The sequence below is a fragment of the Platalea leucorodia genome (genome assembly GCF_965183815.1).
Source record: "Platalea leucorodia genome assembly, chromosome: 3".
Taxonomy (NCBI): Eukaryota; Metazoa; Chordata; class Aves; order Pelecaniformes; family Threskiornithidae; genus Platalea; species Platalea leucorodia.
The window spans coordinates 91,166,423-91,188,236 of record NC_138825.1 but is presented as its reverse complement, the minus strand read 5'-3'; the positions used below and the strand labels follow the sequence as shown (position 1 = coordinate 91,188,236).

Below are 21,814 nucleotides of genomic sequence, written 5' to 3'. Positions count from 1 at the left end.
ACAAACCCCCAAAACAACTCACTAGTCTTACATGAAAGCTTATAAAAAGTGTTTTCTTCTGTTCATATTTGCTGGAGTTTTAATCAATCTCCTTTGTTATTTTTCTGTCAGATAACTCTGGAACTGTTAATCAAATAATGATGACAACAAATAATCCGGAAGATTGGCTGTGTTTTTTGCTTAGGCTAGAGAAAAAGGGTATTCCTCAGATGGATGTTAGCCTACTGAATAGACTCATTGGTCGCTACAGTCAAGCAGTGACTGCATTACCTGCAGAAAAGCATAGTCAAGATGAGAGCTATGCTCGCATCCTTGTGAGATTTGCTGAGTTGAAAGCGTAAGTATAAATTTTCAATTTTTGATATAAGAAATCATCATTTAGAATTCTGAATTTGAATGATGATAAAGTTTGTTTTCAGTAGTAGTTTCTGTAACGAATTATCATTTTGAGTAGGGATGTTTTCATATTGACTCCTTGAAACTCTGAGCAGCTTTGGCTAGTCGGCTTATCTGTTGTCTGCACAGTGCTTGCATTTTTTTGTATATGCTAATAAACATGATTGTTCAGAGCTATTTGATTCAGAGATGTTAACACATTTTTTTCTGGGTTCTAAGGTACATGGGAAAATAGCATGCGACCCTTTTTTCTTCAGCTTTATATTTGATCTCAGAAGAAGCTGTATGGGTGAAATCTGATAGAACTTTGGGTAACTATATTCTGTGTATTAAACTGTGTATGTTGTAAGTTAGGATTAATTTCCCTGTGGACTTCTATAACTGATTTGGCTGTGACAATTTGCTATTATCTAATCCATGTAGTCAAACCATAGTGGTGTATCCTTGTCTAGTCTGCTTTCTCCCTTGCTAGGAAAGATGCATCCCAGCTACATTAAGTAGCTGCCTTAGGGTAGGAAGAATGTCTCAGAACATCATTCTATACTTTCTTACTTATGAAATTAGCTTTGATTGTGGCCATTTGTTGCTTTCTTTAATCCAAATCTGAACAGTGTGGTTGTTCAGATGTTTTCAGACATACATTGGGACAGGGTCATAATTTGATTTTTTCATAAGGAGTTCTTTTGTCACTTGAAATACTGTGACAGCAAATATTTCGATGAAGAGCTATGTTTTAACATTGCAGCAATCCTTAACAATTAGAGTTGAGCAATCCTTAACAATGATCTTCCAGTGCATATAGCTAGTCTTTTTCTGTTTCTTGTATGTCCTCCCATTTGGCTTTTTGGCAGGTGGCTTGATCTTGTGTTACGATATGGTCTACTTCTTTGTCTGTACTGTCATTTGCATGGATATTGCTGCATCAGTGTTTATTAAAAGTATACAATGGAAGTAATCTGTTGAATCTATCATTGAGAAACAAGCAGGAGTGAATAATGACCTGCTGTGAGTCCTTAGTATCTTGGAGAGGTAAGGTGTTTTTGTGTAAGAGGAGTAAAGCATATCCTCCAGAAAGACCTCTTGTCTTTAAAGATACTGAGTGGCAGCATTCTTGTTCAAAGGTTAGTTGCTTTCCCTCAGAACAGAAAGTGTGTAACATGGGCTTCCAGCTCACTTTCTGGAATTTGTTTTCTAGAATGGTGGTTGGATGCTATTATCAAGTCACATCTGTTATCTCGTTACGTGCAGTAGGAGTTGAAGTTCAGAAAGATTATTTCCTACATCCCTAATAACTTTAAAACTCTTGGACCTCTTTCCACTTGATCTTTAAAACATGGTTTTAAAGGTGGATACTTCTTGAATGGATACTAGAACTGTGCTCAGTATTTTGTGTATTGTATTGTAGAAAGCAAAACTGAAGGCACTGTCAGTAGCCTGTTAATGCTAGAATGCAAGAATATTATTAACAGTTGTCACTGCAGTGTCCCACTGAAATGTCTTCAGTTGCTTCACTGCCACAGCCTTCAGGGACCCTCTTGGGAGAGTAGTCTATCTTGTGTCACTACTAAAATGCACTCTCTATAGCTGTACTAAAATACCTTCTGCTTTGGTAACCAGCATTACTGTAGAACCTACCTAGCTCACTGGGTAGTTCAGATCCGCTCTTTTCGTCTTCTGTTTTGTATCTTAATTGGCAAATACCATCAGTCATATGTTTCCTGACTTGCTAATGAAAATTATTTTTAAAAAAAGATGAACAACCCACTCCCAAACCCCTCTTAAAAATGTACCCACAAAAATCTGACATAGCATCAATCCCAATGGAATTTTGCTGTATTTTCCTAAATGGTCCCCCATTTGAAAATTAGTTTGAGAGATTAGCCAGTTCTTAATAATGTATTATAAACTAATGTTTTCTCATGCGTTTGTGGTGTATAATATAAAGTCAGTCATTTATATGAAACTACATTTATGAACTACACATGTAACCTCACCAGAACATGAAATTGCTTTTGACTGATCAGATCTAAAAAACAACAACAATGTTGCTTGTCTGTAGTCTTTGGAGATTAAGGTTAAATTAATCCGTGAGTGGTTATTTGGATCTTTTGTTTGGATCTTTTGTTTGGCATGTTCACTTATTGCTTGTAATTTTCTTGGTGTTTGAGATTTCCTTGGTGTTTCGGACTCACCTTCTCTGCTCCTGGCTGTCAGTGTGTCTAGTACTATCTATTTGTCTCCGCTCAGTTTTAGCTTCTGTTAAAGAAAATCATGTCATCTCAGGACTTCCTAGAGTGCTTCTGATTTATTTTTTTATCTACTGCAAGTAAAGTAACACTTTGATACATAGGTGCTCTGGTGGTACTGCCTTTGGTGAGAGAAGAAAGGTGCTCTTCAGTAGAGTTCTGTTTGCTGTTCTTCCAAATGTTCCACCTAACAGGAAAAGCGAGTGAGAGCATCACAGACTTCGGAAGCAGTGACAACGGCTTGAGATTTTCGTGTCTATTGGCGTCAACACTTTTCACTTTTTTTTCTTCTGATCAAAGCTGGATTATTCCATTGTTGGCACTGGAGCTGTCTTCTCGTGGTATCTTCTCTAGCTGGAGCCTGACTATTGCAAAACCTTTTGACCTGTTATGATACTGAGGTGGTTTGAAGAACCCTTGAACATACTCTGAAACAGGCAAAGGTGAACAGCCAGCTGCATCTGTGATTGATTATTTATATTGCACATTAACTACACCAGGCCTGCTTTCATGTAATGCTTCTGGCTGTAGCACAGTGCCACCAAGTGTGTGGCACTTGATGCCTGTTGCTAACATTAGGTCTTGTTCTGCATATTGCTATCCAAGTCGTTGCTGCTTTCTACAGGAACTTAAATTTTAACATGCTTTTTGAAAGTGAATGTAATTCACATGTTACAGCTTAGTTTGTGTTACTCTGACTTTGCCTGCGGATGGGTTATTCTGTGCCTGTCCTGTTGCTTTGGATGATCAGAGCTGAGTTTATTAAACTTACTGGAGTCCAGTAACACGCCTAAACTATGATAGAGACTTTTTTTCATTCTTAATTCCACAGAATTCTACGGGAAATATGTTCTCTTTACCTTTCCGTGTTGTATTTTTCTGTATTTATTTTTCAAGTCATTGTCATAAATTTTTCATCATCCCTACTTCTAAGTACTACTTGTTTACCTGTTGAACCAGGGTGGAATTTTAGAAGAAATTCCTTTATTTCTCTTCATCGCAGATTTTGTGAATAAAAGTGTTAAAAGAATTCTTTTTTTTTTTTTTTTTTTACACACATATATATATATTAAAAAAGGGTGAGGGACTCTATTGAAACATAATGTTTATTTCATAGTGATATAGATTCGGACCTTTTATATCTTGACAAGTGTTTACTTAAGCTGTAGATTCCCTGGAATATTTAAATGTTGGTGTACTGTGTGCAAGTATCTCAGGTTTCCTACTTAGCAATCTATGGCTGAATGTAAAACTAGGATTAAAATTCAGTAAAAGTAAAGCAACTATTAGATGTGAAGTATCTTGTCTGGACTTTGTGGCGCAGTCTCTACATTTCTGAAGAACACTGTTTGCCATTGCTGCTTCTGGTGTGTCTGTAGAAAACAGACTTAAATCCACCTTGTGCTATGAAATTTAACTGATAAGACTGTGTTGCCTAGGACTATGGGGAAAACGGAATTAATGCACTGCATCTTGTAAGGAGTTGATGTTCCTATAGAATCCTTGATAGAGGTAGCTGTTGGATAAATGCTCTTGTGTCCTGGTTTTCTATAGGTATGGTATTATAGATGTACCAACAGAAAGAACTTCTTTCAGTGACCTACATCTCTGCTAAGGGAATCTGACAATTTTGGTACAGTTGCAGACACTCTTCAGTGTAGAAAAGCTCATAACCTCTAGCAAAATTTTGGTGTTCAGTATTGCTTTAATCTAATGGATTGGAAACTTTGTGACTATATTGCTGTAGAATATAACTTATAACTAATAATGTATATAATATTTCTTCTGACTTGATTAATACAATACATTTTTCCACACTTGGTGTTTCTAAAGCAATCTCCTCCCCGTCCCCCTGCCTTGCAGCCTCCTTTGTGTAGGAGTGGATGCATCTAGAATAATGGAGATTTTTCTCCGGATAGTGTCAGCATGTAGCCTGGAAGGGCTACAGATGGGTGTTCTGTACAGATTGGTGGGTGTTCTGAGGGAAAATATCTACACATTTTGAGGAATAATAGCAGCAGCGACGAAGAATGAGTCCTTAATCTTTCTCTTCAGGTTTGAGCACATTGTGGTTTTTGGAAAGAGTCAGAATGATATCTTTCAATTATTAGCTTTTTAGGACTCTCTGCTTATTTGTACTTCACTAATGGCTCTCAGGAAGAGGAAAAGCTTCAGCTATAGATGGATTGCTTTTCCAGAATTATCTAAAGCCATCAGCCAGCACATGGCACGTCATCCTTGTTACTCAGGCTCTTCACCTTGTGTAACTATTGATATGCTGTCTTTACAGTCTTCAAGATCCAGAGGAGGCACGGGACCAATTTCATCTGGCCAGACTGAACTGCAAGAAATTTGCTTTTGTGCATGTGGCTTTTGCACAGTTTGAACTATCACAAGGTGTGTAGAAAAACTTGTTTGCCCTTCTGTGTTGTTCTAGATTTTGTTGTTCTAAACTTCTGCTCTGTTACATAATTTGCGAGGAAACTGATAGGTGTTAAATCAGAGAAAGAAACATCTGTTTTTTTCTTCTTTTGGATTTGAAATTTAATGAGAACATGTGTGTTCATTTTTAATGAAAATATGTGCACAGTTCTTAATAGGTTTTTACCTTTTTAGAAAGAACTTTCAAACAAGATGAAAACTGCGGTCATTTCTGTTTGTTTTTTTTAAACTTAGATCTTACAGTGGGAGGTATGAGTAAGGCTCTGGCTGCATTGAAAAATGATGCTCAAATTTGGGTGGTAATTTCCCTTTAGATACTTCCAGCTTGCTTGTGGAAGAAATTCTGGCTCCTTCCAGCAAACTAACTTCCAGCAAAGCAACTGTAGATTCTTTGTTTGTGTGTTTTTTTTGTTTTTTTTTTTTTTTAATTAAACCAAAATATGCTCTAAACATGTAATTTGGTCCAATTAAACTTTTCCCTCTGCCACTCACATTCTTAGGTAGCTAGCAATTGTTTTTTAACTGATTCTTCTGTTTTCTGTTCTGTTGTTGAACATTCATGTTGGGACAATGGAGATGGCTGGTGTCTTCTGTTGCTTCAAAAATGGCATGGACTGACTTTTTTGACAGTATCATAGATGCCATGTTCCAGGCAGTTGCGGGGGGGTGTCAGTATTCAAAATAGAACGGTAATCTTTGTCATATGGTGCCATACAGCAGAGTTTTAGGCAATCCACTCTGATGTGAGAGTAATAATGTCTTAAAAATTCTGGTTCCCTTCTTTATGGGATGCCTGTACTGTCTGTCCCTGGTAGGGATAGTTGCACTGAGAGCAAACTTTCTAAGTTCATTTATCCTGTTCCTTGGTGTACTGGATCTGGCTTGGGTGGAGTTAACTTTCTTAGCAGCTCATAGGATGCTGTGTTTTAGATCTGTGACTACAACAGTGTTGATAACACACCAGTGTTTTAGCAGTTGCTGAGCAGTGCTTGCACAGTGTCAAGGATTTCTGTTTCTTTCTTGGCCTCTCCTCTGCCCAAAGCCTGGGGGTGGGCAAGAGGTTGGCAGGGGACGCAGCTGGGACAGCTGACCCAAATTGGCCAGAGGGATATTCCATGCCATAAAGCATCATGCTCAGCAACAAGAAACCTTGGGGGTAGTCTTTCCACAGTAGCAGTTGCTCGGAGACTGGCTGGGCATTGGTCTGCAGGTAGGAGGTGATGAATGATTGCCTTCAAATCACTTGGGGGTTTTTTTGTGTGTTGGTTTTTTTGTTGTTGTTTTCTTTCACTTATTAAACTCTTTGAGTTTTTTCTTGCCTTTTCTCTTCCAGTTCTCTAGACTATTCTAGACTATGTAAGTTATGCTCTAATATATCTAGAACAATAGGTCCTCAATACTTTGGGCCAGTAGTCCAGAAAGTTCACCTTGGTTTATGTCACTTCTTTCCTATTGTGTGTAGGGGAGGTGGCCCTGGTACTTGGTAGCAGGGTTGTGCTGCCTACCCGAAAATGTTTAGTGAGCGCTGTATGCTTGTTAAAAAAGATAATAAACCAGTAATACTTCAATAATAAGGATATTGTCAAAGAAGTGTAATAAAGACAACCTATTGTGTAATTTAAGTAAAGTGTAGAAATGTAACTAGTGATTACCAATGACTAAATTAATCCTTCTGTCCCAATCACTTGTGAATTTAATTACCCTCTAGCTATGGGATGTGTTAATGCAATAATTTCTTTTACTTTGACAGCAAATAGTCAACCTGAAATGAAATCCTAATCCCAAAGGGATAAGCCATTTAAGATTGGCTTTGTTTTATCCCCAGTGTGCTCTCTGACTTGTATCTGTTACCCTTGAGCTGGTCTAATTGACATTTGGTAATGTGTATGGAGCTACAGTGTGGAGCTATAAGCTGGGTGCTTCAAAGAGGATTAATGTAACATGTGAGTTGTATATTGTTACTTCAAAAGTGCTGTTACTTTTTCACTGAGTGTGTCCAGCTTAGGTCGGAGGGAGAGGAGGAGGGTAGTGCTTTGTCACCTCCTCATCCCAGTCGTTTCAGCAGTTCTTTGGCACGCCTGCCAATTGCTTCTGGATTAATCTGTATTTCCCTTTGTATTAAGAAGAAAAAGTTAATTATACTTTTCACTTCCCTGTCTTGAGCAAAATTGTGAGCTAAAGCTCAAGTCAAAATTCTGAAATTATGGTTGGCAAATTGATATTTATTTCCTTATAAATTGAATATTCATGACCTGAAAATGGAGTGACACAATAAAGGTGGCATTCTGTTTTGTTTTTATTTAAATGCTGAATATATCTTCATTTAAATAGGTCAGATGAGGAGCTGTCTCTTCCTTACGTTTGGGGTGCCTTGGGTAGTGTGCTTGAAGCAGGATTTGCTGTGAATTGCTTGGAACTCATGACCGTAAATAAAACTCTGCTTTGGGCTATGTAAAATGTTATGCCTAGGTGGGTCATGGAGGCTTTTGTGTGTGTTGAAGTGGACTGATTGGAAACTCACAGATACTTCTCGCTTTACTTTTGTGCCTTGGTCCCTCATCTGTTAAGGGGGATGGAGCAGTTCATTTTTCACATAGGTGTTTTGCTATCATGTTATTTCTTATTCAATGAGGCACTTAATACTAGGAGGAATTACTTTTCATTTTGAGTAGCAGGTCTTGTTGAAGCAATGTGTGGTTACTAAATATAGCCAGAGGTAGAATGCTGGTTAAGGATTCTTAAAAAGAAATACTAAGCCTATCCACTTGCTAAGCATTTGGGAGAAAAATAGTATTTGATTATATGGTTAAAAAACAAGTCATGACAAATATGCACAAAATAAATTTAAATGAAATCATAGCCAATCTTGTTTTCATGTTTCCTTGCTTCAGTGTCCAACATCACCATTTAATATTCTTAGAATAGGTTACTTAAGCATAAGTTCCTCATGTATACACCCCACTCCACCCAGTCTGAACTGATGGTGACACTGACATCTAACTTCTGTTATCAGTGGAGTTTTGAGTGCTGGAGACATTATGGAGCTCTGAAAAATGCTATTATATAGTATAAGAAATACTTAATTATATATGTATGTGGCACCTATAAGAACAAAGTGGTTTACATTTTGCTGCTTTGGAAGTGAAGAAGGGTATTTGGGACTTAAAGGGCATCAACAGCTGTAACAAGACATTGCATCATTTTGCCCTGATGCTCTCTAAACCCAGAAAAAGATTTTGGTTGCAGTACACATCTTTCCTTATTTGACTCTTCTGGTTTTTTAATAGCTGTATGTGTACACGCTTATATATGTAAATTGATTGATTTCAATATGTTTTGTTAAAACATGCCCTTTTTCCCCCCAGTTCTCTTCAATCTCTGTTTATGGTGTTTAGTAATGTGTAAAACTGTAATGAAACAATATCCTTCCTTTTCACTCGTCTTTACTTAACTGTAGTGCTTTCTGGAGTAGTGATGTTTGATTTAACAACAGCTGGTCTTAACTTTGATTTCTATTAAGAGCATTAAAGGTGTTTTATAATGCATATGTAATAAAGTTTGTATCTGGTCAGATTGAAATGGAAGTCCATAAAGGTTGTCTTTCCTTGCTGATACTACAGGAAAAAAAAAAACGGATTTTAGAATTTGTGTTGTATTTGCTTACAGTTCCCATAACACTAAACAAATACTGAGAATGCAGTTCTGTGAGTTTGTAAAGCGTATTTTGTGACTTGGTGTTCTACTTCATGTGAAAAATTGACTTACATGATTGACTTGTAACTAGTTCCAGGCAGCATCCTTAAAGTGGATATCTAAGGGGGAAGTGCCTAATGAACAATGGCTTCAGAGAACGATGCAAAGTGAATATAAGACAGCATGGATGTGATTGCATCTTTAAAAAAAGACCATGTTGCCCCAGTGTAATTGTTTTCTGTTTCCTTGATTTCTAACTCTGTGTTCCTTACTATTTAGGAAACATGAAGAAATGTAAGCAGCTTCTTCAGAAAGCTGTGGAGTGCTCTGCTGTTCCACTAGAAATGTTGGAAACTGCTCTACGAAACTTTCATGCACAAAAAAAGCAGTTGCTTTCAGATGAGGAGAAGGAGAACTTAGCAGGTAATTGTAATTTCTTAAAATGTTAGTTGAGTTTATGCATGTTGTGATTCTAGATTGAAAAATACCTTTCTAATGTTTGTCCCTTTTAGATACAAACTCATGATCTGCTATTGTCTAATAAACAGTCATATTTATCTATATTATCAGTCTTATTTCTTCAATATTCAGTTCCATCTTCAATGCAGCAAATGTGGTTTGCAGGAGCCATAGGATGGCAGATTCTCTAATTCTGCAGAGAGTTCCTCTGACTGTCATTAGGTATTTGCGCTTTGTAATAGAGACTTACAGCTGAAAGCGTGAAATAAGAGCTACTGGTGGTAGAGAAGAATTAGAACTGAAACATACAGACTAAACTGTACAGATAGCTTGCTTTGAGGTGTATCTTGTGACAGGCTGGTGAAGTTCTGGCAGTCATACCAGTGAAGTCAAATCTAGGAGAAATAATCCATTTCAACTTTATATTTATTTTACAAATGGACAAAACTCATTTATCAGTACAAAACTGAAGTGCTTGGCTGTATCATAAAACATAACTGATACTGGATGCTGGGTATATAACTTCAGTAAGGGAACAGTTACCTCATGAAGTTTTCATGCAATAAATTTGTTTGGAGTGGAATTGAGCAGAAAACATGGTTCGCCTTAAATATTGAAGTGCATGTAACTAACTCTTCAAAGAGTGGTGTCTAACGCTTCCATATTTTTGCTTTGTATAAGGACGGAATTAGTGCAAAATAGGTCTGATTTCATTTCCTTAGGGATATGTCTTCAGGAATGTGGTTTGAGATTTGGCTGGCTCCTGTTGAATCAACCTTTGTGTGAAACACTGGGGGGGAGGGGGGGGAAGACACAAACATTTGGTAACACTTGCAATAATACTCAGTTATGGTATTAATCTTTTTAATAAATTTTATGTTTGGTCCTATTCTGTTTACTGTTAATCAGATATAGACATCATAAGTGCCACAGCTGATGTACTGTGCCACAGGAGAATATCCTGTGGAATATCCTTCATGGATTGTACAATTTCTGTCTATTTTTGGCATTACTTGCTGCAAAGCTAAGGGAATACCTATGAGAGAATACATGGCAAAAGCCTGTCTGCCATTTAGGAAGCAGTGAGCTTTGGGGGAAGAGTAGGCTCATTCATTTTTTCATTTATATGAACTTGTAGCATTAGGTATTTGAAAAATGCTAAGTATTAATTCAGCTATTTAAAGATAAAAGTTTAGAAGGCAAGTAACACTAGACTTGAAATACCTCAAACTCAGGCCTAAATCACTGAACTTGGCTTTAAGTGCATTTGTGTGGTCCTTCTGGAGCAATAGAGACTGTTTTAATGTATAGGCATTTAAGTCTTGTCTGTTTCGTGTGTCCATTTAAAGAGTTGCTTTTGAAAGCTTTTTATTCAAAACCAGAAATGCTGTATATGTAAATGCATTTCTTCACAGCTTCAAAAGATTGTTCAGAAAGCTTTTGACAAGAGCTATATGCAGTTGGAGTGATGCAAATACAAAAACTGTGCAGCAAGTCTAGAAGCCTTTGGTTTAATTCCTTTTTCCCCTCTTTCATTCATGCATAGCAATCTAAAGTATTTGACATACCAGGTGCAATCAAACATGTTTAGTTGGGAGGAAATAATTTAGTACTTAGATATAGGTCATAGAATTGTTTTAGAATCATTTAGGTCGGGAAAGACTCTTAAGATTATAGAGTCCAACTGTAGTCATGGGTAGTATGAGGCAGATAGGCTGTCTCAGACTGTGAAGGAATAAAGTATCCTAGATCAGCAACTGAATGTGCGAGTCCAGTGGTAAGCTTGGGCAAAAAAATCTTTCTGTGTATATGGAAAAAAGGAAAACGTGTGGGATGTGTGTGTGAGGTGGTGATGGTACTGGATTAGTAAACTGCTAATTCAAAATGATGTTCAGTGTCAGTGTTATGTAAACAAAACCTCAGAACTACATTATACATTGGGGCATGTGTCTTATTTTATTGAACTGAGTAGTTTGATCTATTGGCATAAGTAGCTTATAAAAAATTAAGGACTAGAAATAGCTAATACTGCAGTGTTCATCTGCCAGAAGTCTGGCTTCTGCTGGTGGAAGGTAGAAGGGGTGCATGGGAAGATATGAAATAAAAATCAAATTAATTTTAATGAGCTGATCCAGAATTTTACAATGTTAAGAGAAATGGTACATAAAAAAAGTCCTTAAATTGTGATTTCTTGAGAGGCTGTGGATAGCCATGAATTCTTCTGTATATTGGTCAAGTGAATAATTTCCTATACTGATGGAAAACAAGGCCAATGTGATGTAGGAGATATATTATATAGTGTCTTAGTTGTCTTTTTTTCTTTTAAATACATGTTCCTTGGTGTCTGATTGTCTTTTAAAAAAGTATATCTTTATAGTGGAAGAGATCTTTCTATCTGAATAATCAGATATTAATTTCAATTTTAAAAAGGGTTTGTCAGGAAAATAACTGAATTTAAGAGGTTAGTGTATATCTGAAGGCTCTTAAAATAGCTGGTACTCCACAATGCTCCCTAAATGAACAGCTACCTTTACAATATAGAAAAGCTACCTTTTCTACGTTGTAACATATGAACACATTGTGTTCATGAGCAGTTACTAAAGCATTGATGTATTTGCATTAGTGTATTCTGACTTCTTATGGCAATTTGTTCATCTCTGAGAAATGACCTTGCCTTCACCTCTAGGCAAAAATAGTTTGGGTGATGACCATGTTGTTCTGAGCTGTTCTTTTGTGGTTTTGAGGTTCTAGAATGACTTTTCAAATAACTTGATTTCTGGTTCTGCTTACTGTACTTTTTATATCTGAAAAATATACTTTATTTTCACAAAGCTCATTAAGAATGTGACTAGGAGTTGACATTTCATTTTAAGATTAATGTACAACTTCATATAACTCTTGCCCGATCTTCAATAACCGAGCAAGATTCTCTCCTGGATTAAGGTGGGGCTGGTGAATGAGGTGTTCGCTATTGCCTGCCTTGATCTTCCCTGACCTGGCAGTAGCGTACAGCTTATAAGAGCACTCTCAAATTTGCCATCAGTGAAATTAACTGGTTTAGTTTAACCCAACTAATTGCTTAGTCTAATTCAGTTGAATTTACCTGATATGAATTAGGGATTACTCTCGTAAGTGCCGAGTTGGCAGGTCAGTGAGGTGGAGGGACCAGTAAAAGGTCTGAGCTAGTAAATTCTTCAGCTGGTTAGTAGAGTTGGCCCTAGAAGGGAATGTGGCTGTGGCCACACAGTTGGAGGTGACTTTGAAATTTCTTTCAGCCTAGGATTTGTCAGTATGAAAACCATGTTTAGAAACTGAAATTGGGAAGCTTCTTAGTGTTTCAGTGACTAAAACTGTCTGTATTCAAAGTGCCCCTCTTTCTAAGAGGGGGAAGGAGAATCTGAGGGAGAAAAACGAGTGCTTAGTTGATGATTGATAATCCTGGTGTCCTGATTCCTGTCTTCTAACTCTGACACAGTAGCTAGTTCTAGGGATTTAGTATGCAGCCTTCCAGAAATTGTACTGAAAAACCTGAAGGAGAAGGTATGCTTGTGAAAGATTTACTTATTTATGTTGCGATTGCAACTTTTTTTTTATAATTTTCGCTAGAACTGAAAAGGCTGCATGCTTTTGCAATTGCAGGCACCCATTAAATGCTTTAAATCCAGATGGATCTACAGAAACATAACTGAGGTAGCACAAAAATATTGTATAAAAATGAAATACCACATAAGTGAAGTCAGAGCCCAAAATCAAGTGTTCAACAGGGGCAGAACAGGAGAGGTCAGGGATATTATCAATATCTTGGGTCTCTGCAGTGGTAGGGAGTTTGTAAGAATTGTCTAGACAGTTGTACCTTTGAGATACTACCTCTGAAACAAGCTGGGTTTTGACACTTAATTTAGGATTTATTATAGTTATTTAGGTGTGGGTGTCCTCATCACGTGTGCTGATAAATAACTGGAATAAACAACAAAAGAATCTAAATGTAAGCAGTTTTAAATCTCCTGAGGAGTCCTTGTGGAGCAAGCTTTGGAAGCATCCTTCGGATGATGCTGTTTTGGAGTGGAGGTTTATTCTCAGAATGTAGATTTGGAAAATCGTCTTGCTCTGAAAGCACAGGTTTCTTCCTCCCTCCCCCAAGATACTACTTAAACCGGTGTTTTTGGTGCTTGTATTCCTCCTTCTGCATATAGGGTAAGATTAACAGTGAGGTTTTTCAATTAGAAGTTAAATTGTTTGGATAGACTTTGGACATCTTGAATCTTTCTTTTATGTGTTTAAACATAGTTTACAACTTTAGCTGTGTAGAAAACAAGTAGCTTATATATTTAACAATTGTTACAGGCCATTTTGTGCTTATCCTCGAAAGCTCCTTCTGGTTGTAAGTCTGTGTTTGGGTTTTTTCTTTTTTTCATCTGAATTATCATATCTTACATAATTATATAAAATATCTGTTTAGATCAGTAGAAAATAATGATATATGTCATTGATACTAGATTACTGCAAATGTATGTATTCTTAAATTTCACTTATGAAAGAACACTTCTTTTGAAACAAATACAATCGGCAGTATTATCTGAATAATTCTAACTAATTTACCTACAGTATCAAGTACACAAGAGTCTGGACTTCAGAGCATAGTTGGAAATCACAGAAGCATAAAAAAGAATGATTCTAGTGAAAATTCTTCTACTGTTACCAGACTTTCGCTTGGGTAATGGCTTGATTTCTTATTTAATTTTTTAAAACATCATTTAAACCAAAACCAAACATGTTGCGTTTTTGTTTGTTTTTTTTCTTGCCTTCAGGGAGGAGAAGTCACAGGAACTTGATGCTCTAGTTAATTACCACAATCCATTAAGACCACTAAACAAATCTAACCAGGTAGAACATGTAACATTTTGCTTCAAAATCTTTAAACTTTTCGTTCTGCTTTACATATCTGATAACTTTCAATTTGCTTTTAGGCCTGCTCCTTTGGGAGGGTTCCTGTTAAACTAGTAACTGATGCTAGTGATGATGCGAAGACGACAGATGTCCCACTTACAGCTAGTGTTATGAAGAGGTATGGTTATTGGCTTTACTACAGCACAACAGATTTTAATACTCCTTTTCAACAGTGTTTTTACTGGATAGTGGATATGTCAGATGTTAAGAATGTTAAAATTGATCTAAAGATTATTGACAAATAGTCATTATAATTGCAATAGGTATCACAATAACCTATTTCCTATCTTACTACTCAGATTCTTTCTATGAGAGTAGGCAAAGATAAATTTCTTGTTCTGGCTAATCAGTAGGCTCAAAAGAAATGGAGACTAAGGCAAAAATAAATTTTGTTCAAAAGAAATTTACATTTGTGTATTCCAGTGTCTAAAATTAGATATGTCAGTCTTGTAATTTCCAAAAGATTTTTAAATCCTCACTTTTAAAATAATCCATATGATAATCAATATATTAAGACGGTGGTTATGCTCATTTTATTGTGAATTACTGCTCCGCAGTGGAAGAATCTGCCAACTAAAATAGTATTTTGCTACATTACCTGACCGTAGCATAGCATGAAAGAAAACAGAGGAGAAAGCTTTGCTCCCTTCTCCCCAATCAAGTCTGTTATGCTAACTTTCTTCCTCTCTTGTTGCTTTGTGATTAAGTTCATGCAGAAATGGGAACTTTGGGAAGAAATGCATAACCAAAGAGTAAAAACTGCATACTTAGCCTCTCAGAAGTTAGTTAAAGCCCAATATTCTGAATCTGTGAAAGTAGCAGGATAAGGTATTTCACATAATAGTATTGTTCTGTAACTATTTCAAAATTTACTTTGGAACACACCATTGGGTTTTAGGATCCTAGCTGTAGCTTATTACTGTTGTCTGTGGAAGACAACCAGTTAAGTTGTCTCTCCATTTCATAGGATGATGGTGGCATTGTTACAGATTTTTTTGTATTGTTTCTTACTTGTCTGTCAGAGTGGACGTGCTTTTCTGTATATTTGAAACTTCTAGCCAAAAGTCTTCACACAACTGTCTTTTTCATTTGGTTCACAAAAGGCAATCATTGCATTATATGTTGGCATGTGATGTAATTAACAATGTTATTTCAATAGGCAAATATCCGGCTCCAGATGTACAGCCTTCATTGCACCTCTTCTACCATCAGAACCAAAATCTACTGGCGGTGATTCATATGACCTGGGAGACTTGCAGGTAACTTAAATCTTTTAAAAACAGATATAAGCAACTCTACCTGGCTATCCTATGGTATCAGAAAGGAAAATAATAACACTTTTTTTTAAGAAAGAAATAAGGTAGGATTTCTTTATGTTAAGTAATCAGTTGTGAATAGAAATGTTCATTGTGGCTTTAAAATTTTAAAATTGTTATGCATAGTCAGGCATTAAGAGCTTTCTCTGAACAATACAGCTGATGGGAGAAATGAGGGGTGTTAAAAATCTGTCATATGATTTATGAAGAGGGGATAAACATTTCATCTGGACTACAGGAGCTCTTTCAGCTGCAGTCATGAGTTTTATCATGGGAAATACACTATTCAATGAAGTCCATTTAATTGAGTTCATTAAGTGCTCTATGGAGCTGTAAATTATGGCTTTTGATAGACATTAACTTTGAGCTATGCCTTGCATTTTCATGTCCTGTGTCCCCGGCCTGTGAAAGAAAATTCAAGAATAGAATTCATTTAGGTCTTTGTTATAGTCTTTGTTACAGAAATGGTATGATGGAAATTCAGAGTGTTGATGGATTTAAAAATAATATCAGTAATACTTGTCTGTATACCCTGTTCTCTGAAGCATATTTGCTTTGTGGTCTGTTGGTCATTTAATTACCATAAGGAAATGTCTTTCGGACACTATGCTTGGGATCTGTTTTGATTCTTTTTAAGATGCTCTTTGGGTGTTTTGTTTGTTTTAGTCCTTGCAAGAAAAAAATTCTTTACAGTTGCAGATGATGGATGAGAACAGCTCAGAAACAGCTGCCAATTCAACTGTAACTCTCAAGCCCAAAATGGATACAAGTCTTGCAATGAAAAGAGAAGGTAACTATTAATATGTGATGTTTTAGTAGTTTGAAATGGAATAAGCATTGAAAATTTACTGTTCTGTATTTAAAAAATTCATTGCTAAATAAAATATTCTTCAAAAAGTGAAAAAGTTGGTCTGCTTGGAATTAAGGGGCATTTAACTAAAATTTGGCTTTTGAATGGTACCTGTGAAAGTAGTGGAAAAAAAAAAAAAAAAAAACGAACCAAACAAAAAACCCCACCAAAGACCAAAACGCACAAAAATCCCCACTGCAACACTGTCCAAAAGTGTGGAGTGCTGGGCTTGAAGTAAAATGCCAATGTATAGTGCGAATTCATTATGTCCTTAGCTCTTACAATACACATAACATAAATAGGCATTGACATAGCAACAGTGCAAGGTTTCTGATTAAGACTTGCCAGCCTGAGTGTAGAAAAATGTTGCCAGAGTATCAGATAATAGTGCTAGTTTATATGAGGAAAAAAAAAAGGTGGATGTTGGCTGAGGGAAATTCAGACTAAGGATTATAATGTTCTTGAGGGGTAGTCTGTTTAGATTTTTTTTTTTTTGAGACAGACTCAAATTATAGTAGGTTGCTTCTCCTGTGACTTTCCTTGTATATGCTCCTAGTTTACCCTATGGATGCCATAGCTCTAATTTCTTTTGTTGAAGTTTAATCTGAGATTGTTTTGGCTGAAGGAAGCTTAAAAAGGTGAGACCATGACACTTCTCACTTGGAAAAAAAAAAAGTGCGAAGCTCCCGCAATTCTCTCTGAATGCAGAACCTCTGTGTCAGCTGCTGCTTTCAGCACTCTGCTTTCTATCCTGTTTACCCATCAGTACATGAAACTCTAGGTAGCTTTTTCTGCTGCTGTTTACATATCAGAGACTATTTCTCCTATTAGGGTTGTTCACGTATCTGAATTATTTGCTTCTGCTTTGGTCAGGCTTCTCTTGTCTTTTTCTTGGTTTCATCTGTTAGGTATCTCTTGTCTTTGGTCAGCTTCACTGCCTCATGGACACTTACTTCTAAAATGTTTTAAATTTATGACACTTTGGGCATTTCTTAACTTGTTGTAATATAGTGTTTTCCTCACCCGAGTTTTACCACAGCCTATGTACGCATCTTAATTTTGGGAAAAGTATAAAATAAATAAGCTTTTTTAATGTCATAGTTATTTTCTTATGAGATTTCCCGAAAGTATGAAAACAGTTTGTCAAAAGGCAAATTGTTTGCCCCTTTTTTCTATGTCCTGCAAAAAAAAAAAAAAAGTCATTGTTCTTTCTGTATGCTCAGTGTAGTCCAATTGTATGAACTTGTACTGCAGGGATCCTTTTGTTCGTGTGAATGACACTTGTATTAAATAAATGTGTACTCTTTAGAGACTTAATAAATTTCAGTGTCAATCAACTGCACTGTTACACTTTTGATTACTGTAAATGCTCTTGCTTTAAGCATGGTGTTTCAGCATTAACTGTATTGTTCCTTGTGCTCCTTGATTTTCTGTAAAGATAGCACATGATGATGCTTCTGTCTAATTTGTAGAAATTCTGTTTTTAAGGAACCTTAAGTTTTGCTATCATTTGAATGGCTGAGATTCTTATTGCATTATTAACATACTTTTGGGGAATGATTTTTAAGTTATTTTAGAAACAGACATTTTTGGTGTATTCCAGAAATAACCTAAGCTCTAATTAAATATTTATCTAATACATGGAGTTTGACTATCATGTGAAGTCACCTCATGACATAGAAATAGGGGTGATGTGAAACCACCTTACATTGTGGTCTTTCTGGGAAATGTTGTAAACAACTCAGATTTATAGCAAGTATTTCAGGGCTGGTAAAATTTAGAAGGTTACTACTGACGACTCCACACCAACACAGTGGAATATGGGATACCTGTACTAATCTTTTACAGTTACTTGCCACTTCTGTGTTTCATCAGAAATCTAGTTGGCTTTCCGATTTCTGATCCTGCTGAAGAAATTAGGTGAAAATGTCTAATAATATTGCAAGAGTTGGATTTAGGATTATATACATACCTATCTATTGTAAGAAAAAGATTTAATTTGAAAAATGGTGGTTTTTCAATTTCAGTGTCCCCTCACCCACCCAGCAAAACCTTTCCCATTGACTTGCATTGGGATCAGTTTGGGTTTCAGGTCATACTTTCACTGTTTGTGCCTCATTCAAGCTGCCAGAGTAGACACTGGTCGTAGTAGCTCAGTCCTTCAGTAGCTGAATTGCACCCAACTTCTGCTTAGCATGGGATACTGCTTTCTAGTCATTTGAAAACACAACTGAATGAGCACGTGAAGGAACACTCTTAGGCTGTGTTATTTGCAGCATGCCCTGCAATCTTCCACCAATTCAATGTCCTATTACCTCTGCAAAAGGAACTATGAGATAGAGCATGCCTTGTCCCTTTATGCCTCTGGCTTCAGTCATTACATTAATAGGTTGCCTATTATCACAGACAATAGACTTCTAATTTGAAATATTGCAATAAGCTTATCTTAAATGCTTTATAAACCTGCTCAGTGTCCCAGTTATGTTGTAGTAGAAATGATGAATATGATCTTTTTCTGTGTGTTGGTGAAGGAAACAGTTGTATCTCTACTACTGTTATAGTAGTATCCTCAGATTTTGAAGAACGTTGTCATGTTACTATGCTGAACTGAATACAAATCCTGAAGATTACATTAATGCCTTTTAATGCCTGACTCCAGTAAATCAACTGTGTTGATTTATTGTGATATAGAAAACAAGGTAAAATTCTTCTAGAAACTGTGAGATAAATCTGCCAGAAACTGTGTCAAGTACTAAATATCAAGTCTTTTTAATACTCTGATTTTCTTTTTTCCAGAAAAAGTCCAGCATCAGAAGTTGAAGATACCAGAGCCAAGGAGTCTGGAAAGTCAACAGCAACAATCTAGTTCTGGTGAAAGCTATAGAAAGCAGTTGGATCAGATTAAACTGAACTGTGTCAACTCCAGAAAAAAATGGCCAATTCAAGAAGTGACACAGAAAAGCTGCTATAGAGAGGTAAAGTAACAGGAATATGTAGTGGTTTTCTTGCTGCAGCAGCTTTCACATGTCAAAAAAGTGATTTCTGTGGCTTCTTGTGTGCAATAATATCTTGCTTTGCCCTCTGTAGGGAAAACAATCGAACCTTGAACAATCTGGTCATCCTGTTTCAAGAGGCCTATCACCACCAGATACTGTTTCTAAGAAAAGTGATCCATTGCATGTTTGTGGAACACCAAGCACCACATATAATGACTATATGGACTGGTAAGCCACTTCTTTGAGCTGTACCTCATGAACAGTAGTTGATCTCTTGAAAGACTTTCAGCAGTTTTTAACAGGGTTTCTTAAGCTTTTCTGTTCAGATAGCAAAGAAGATTTCCCAGTGCTTCCAACACTTATTGTCAAGTGCCTGACTTGAAGTTTCAGATTGCATTTAGGGAACTTTGTCTTCCCTGTCAGCTTTTCAGCATTTGGAAGTACACCATCAAATCAATAAGTCCTTATTACAGCATTTACCTCTTTCTCTGATCCCTGCTACACGACACTTTCGGATGCCTTATTTTTTGTGGCTGACAGGCTTTTTAGATCGATAAGTGTATATCAGTCTGGTTTCCATGATGCAAGTGCCTGTGGGTTTAAAAAAAAAAAAAAAAGTGTAAGGAATCAAGAGGCTTGCAGAACCAAGCACTCAAGTTAGGAAATGCTAGCATTTGTTTATTCATGCAATCTTAAATTAGGCATAAACCCCTGTGCATATGTTGATAAGTCTTTCTAATTATATGATTGCTTACTATTTTCATAAGTCTCTAGGATGAATCATATAGGTCAAGGCTGTATGATAAGTAAGCACTGTCCCTGTTGGTAAGACCTATGTCTGTGTAGCTGTAGAATTTAGAATATATGTAGTGAATGAAGCACATAATCTCATGATGGAACTTGATAAAAGTGGTCCTTGAATAGATTCTGTTCTTGCTTCTTTCAAACTTGGATAACATGGAAATTTTTAAAAAATTAAGTTCTCATTACACACAGTATGTATGGCACACTAAATATGCAGAATTGTTGAGTGCTTTTTGTGTTCAGTGAGAACCATGTTTTTGACTGGTTTTCACTGTTTTTTTCAAAATTTTGTCATTTTATTCTCTACAAAAAAGTCCTAGGTATATAAATTCTTTTCCAGTTCTGATCTTAACATCAATTTCTGTAAATACTGTGGGGGGGGAAAAAGTATATTTGGTAATATAACTAAATATATGGTAGACACATCAAGGAAACTAATCAAAAAACATAAAAGATTTCTTGCAATCTTTAGTTTTCTTAAATACGTAATCTTTCCATTCATATACAGTGTAGCTAAAGCTCCCAAAAAAAACCTCTCATGGTTGACTTGAAGTTGTTTGTCTCAATATGCCACTTAAAAAGAAAAAAAAGTCTCTCTTCACTAAAAAGGTCTTGAATAAAGAACAATAAGCTAAAGAAAACGAACTGTGGCTCAGACTGTTGCTGTCTTATGGTCAGCTCTTCTAGTTATATGGTGCTTTCATTTTCCAGTTTGTGGGGAGCGCCAGCTAGTATCTGAAGATGGGGATTTAATTAGTTACTTATGAAATCTTACTTAAAACAGTATGTGTTACTTAAAACAGTTTAAGTAAACTTACTTAAAACAGTTTAAGTGTACTTCTAAAGGACTTCTAAGACAAGAAGTTGAAGTGATCTTAATGCTAATTATTGAATGTAGCAGAGGCTTGGGCTTTTGCTAGTCAACGGGGTTTAACTTTCAAGAAGCACTGAAGATTTCAACTTTGTTGTTAGAATAATCTTAAAAAAAAAAAATACAACTAAATGCAGATATTGTTCATAACTTCCTTCAGTTTCAGAACGCCAGTTGTAAAGAACAACTTTCTACCAGGAAGTCAAATTTCTACTCCCTACAGCCAGCTTCCATATTTCGTACCACATACTCCAGCAACTCCATTTCAAAATCAAGTTGGCTTGCAGGTAACAATTTTAGGGTGTTTTCTGCCATCTTTCAGTACATATTTTCATTGGAGACTACTTTAGGTTGAATATATGCGTGTGTGTATATATATATTTTTAATCTACAGTTGCTGTTCATCTTTCTGGATGAGTAATGGAAAATAGTCTGTATTGCTTATTCTCAAAATAACTGTTCATTCATATGTATGTCTGAGTTTAGTTGTCAAAATCCTGAAGCCTTTATGTCTGAAGTCTAAGCCTTTTCAGATCCTGCTTCATGACAGAGGCAAGAACTAGAGTCACTATTTTTGTTTTGCTATGCTTCTGTAGTGGTACTATGCACTACAGCGAAGTACCCAGAAAGAGAAGCAATGTGTGTTAGAAACCATAAGAGTCTGAGGGAGGTAAAAGAATGAAGAATTACATTCCTTCTCCATTTTGTTAGATTTCACAAATTTTGATGCATTTGTAGTGGCCTGAAATCATGTAAAAATGGATTACCTTAGATGGGTTGCACATTCAGCTAGG

The 21,814-nt window shown here is 36.3% G+C and overlaps 1 protein-coding gene across 2 annotated transcripts in view; it reads left to right on the top strand.

Annotated features, from left to right (window-relative positions):
* Positions 1-21,814, top strand: part of TTK (TTK protein kinase) — a gene marked incomplete at its 3' end in the record, with an annotated part of 39,237 nt that overhangs the window by 5,952 nt on the left and 11,471 nt on the right. The window contains exons 3-13 of one of the 2 annotated variants that reach the window (XM_082305913.1): positions 112-337; positions 4,933-5,039; positions 9,057-9,200; positions 13,842-13,950; positions 14,045-14,120; positions 14,204-14,301; positions 15,343-15,442; positions 16,193-16,289; positions 19,146-19,324; positions 19,437-19,573; positions 21,181-21,307. In XM_082305913.1, the coding sequence (XP_082162039.1) occupies positions 112-337; positions 4,933-5,039; positions 9,057-9,200; positions 13,842-13,950; positions 14,045-14,120; positions 14,204-14,301; positions 15,343-15,442; positions 16,193-16,289; positions 19,146-19,324; positions 19,437-19,573; positions 21,181-21,307 (1,400 nt within the window). Of the gene's footprint in view, positions 1-111; positions 338-4,932; positions 5,040-9,056; positions 9,201-13,841; positions 13,951-14,044; positions 14,121-14,203; positions 14,302-15,342; positions 15,443-16,165; positions 16,290-19,145; positions 19,325-19,436; positions 19,574-21,180; positions 21,308-21,814 lie in introns of both variants that reach the window. The other variant, XM_082305912.1, reaches the window with a different exon arrangement.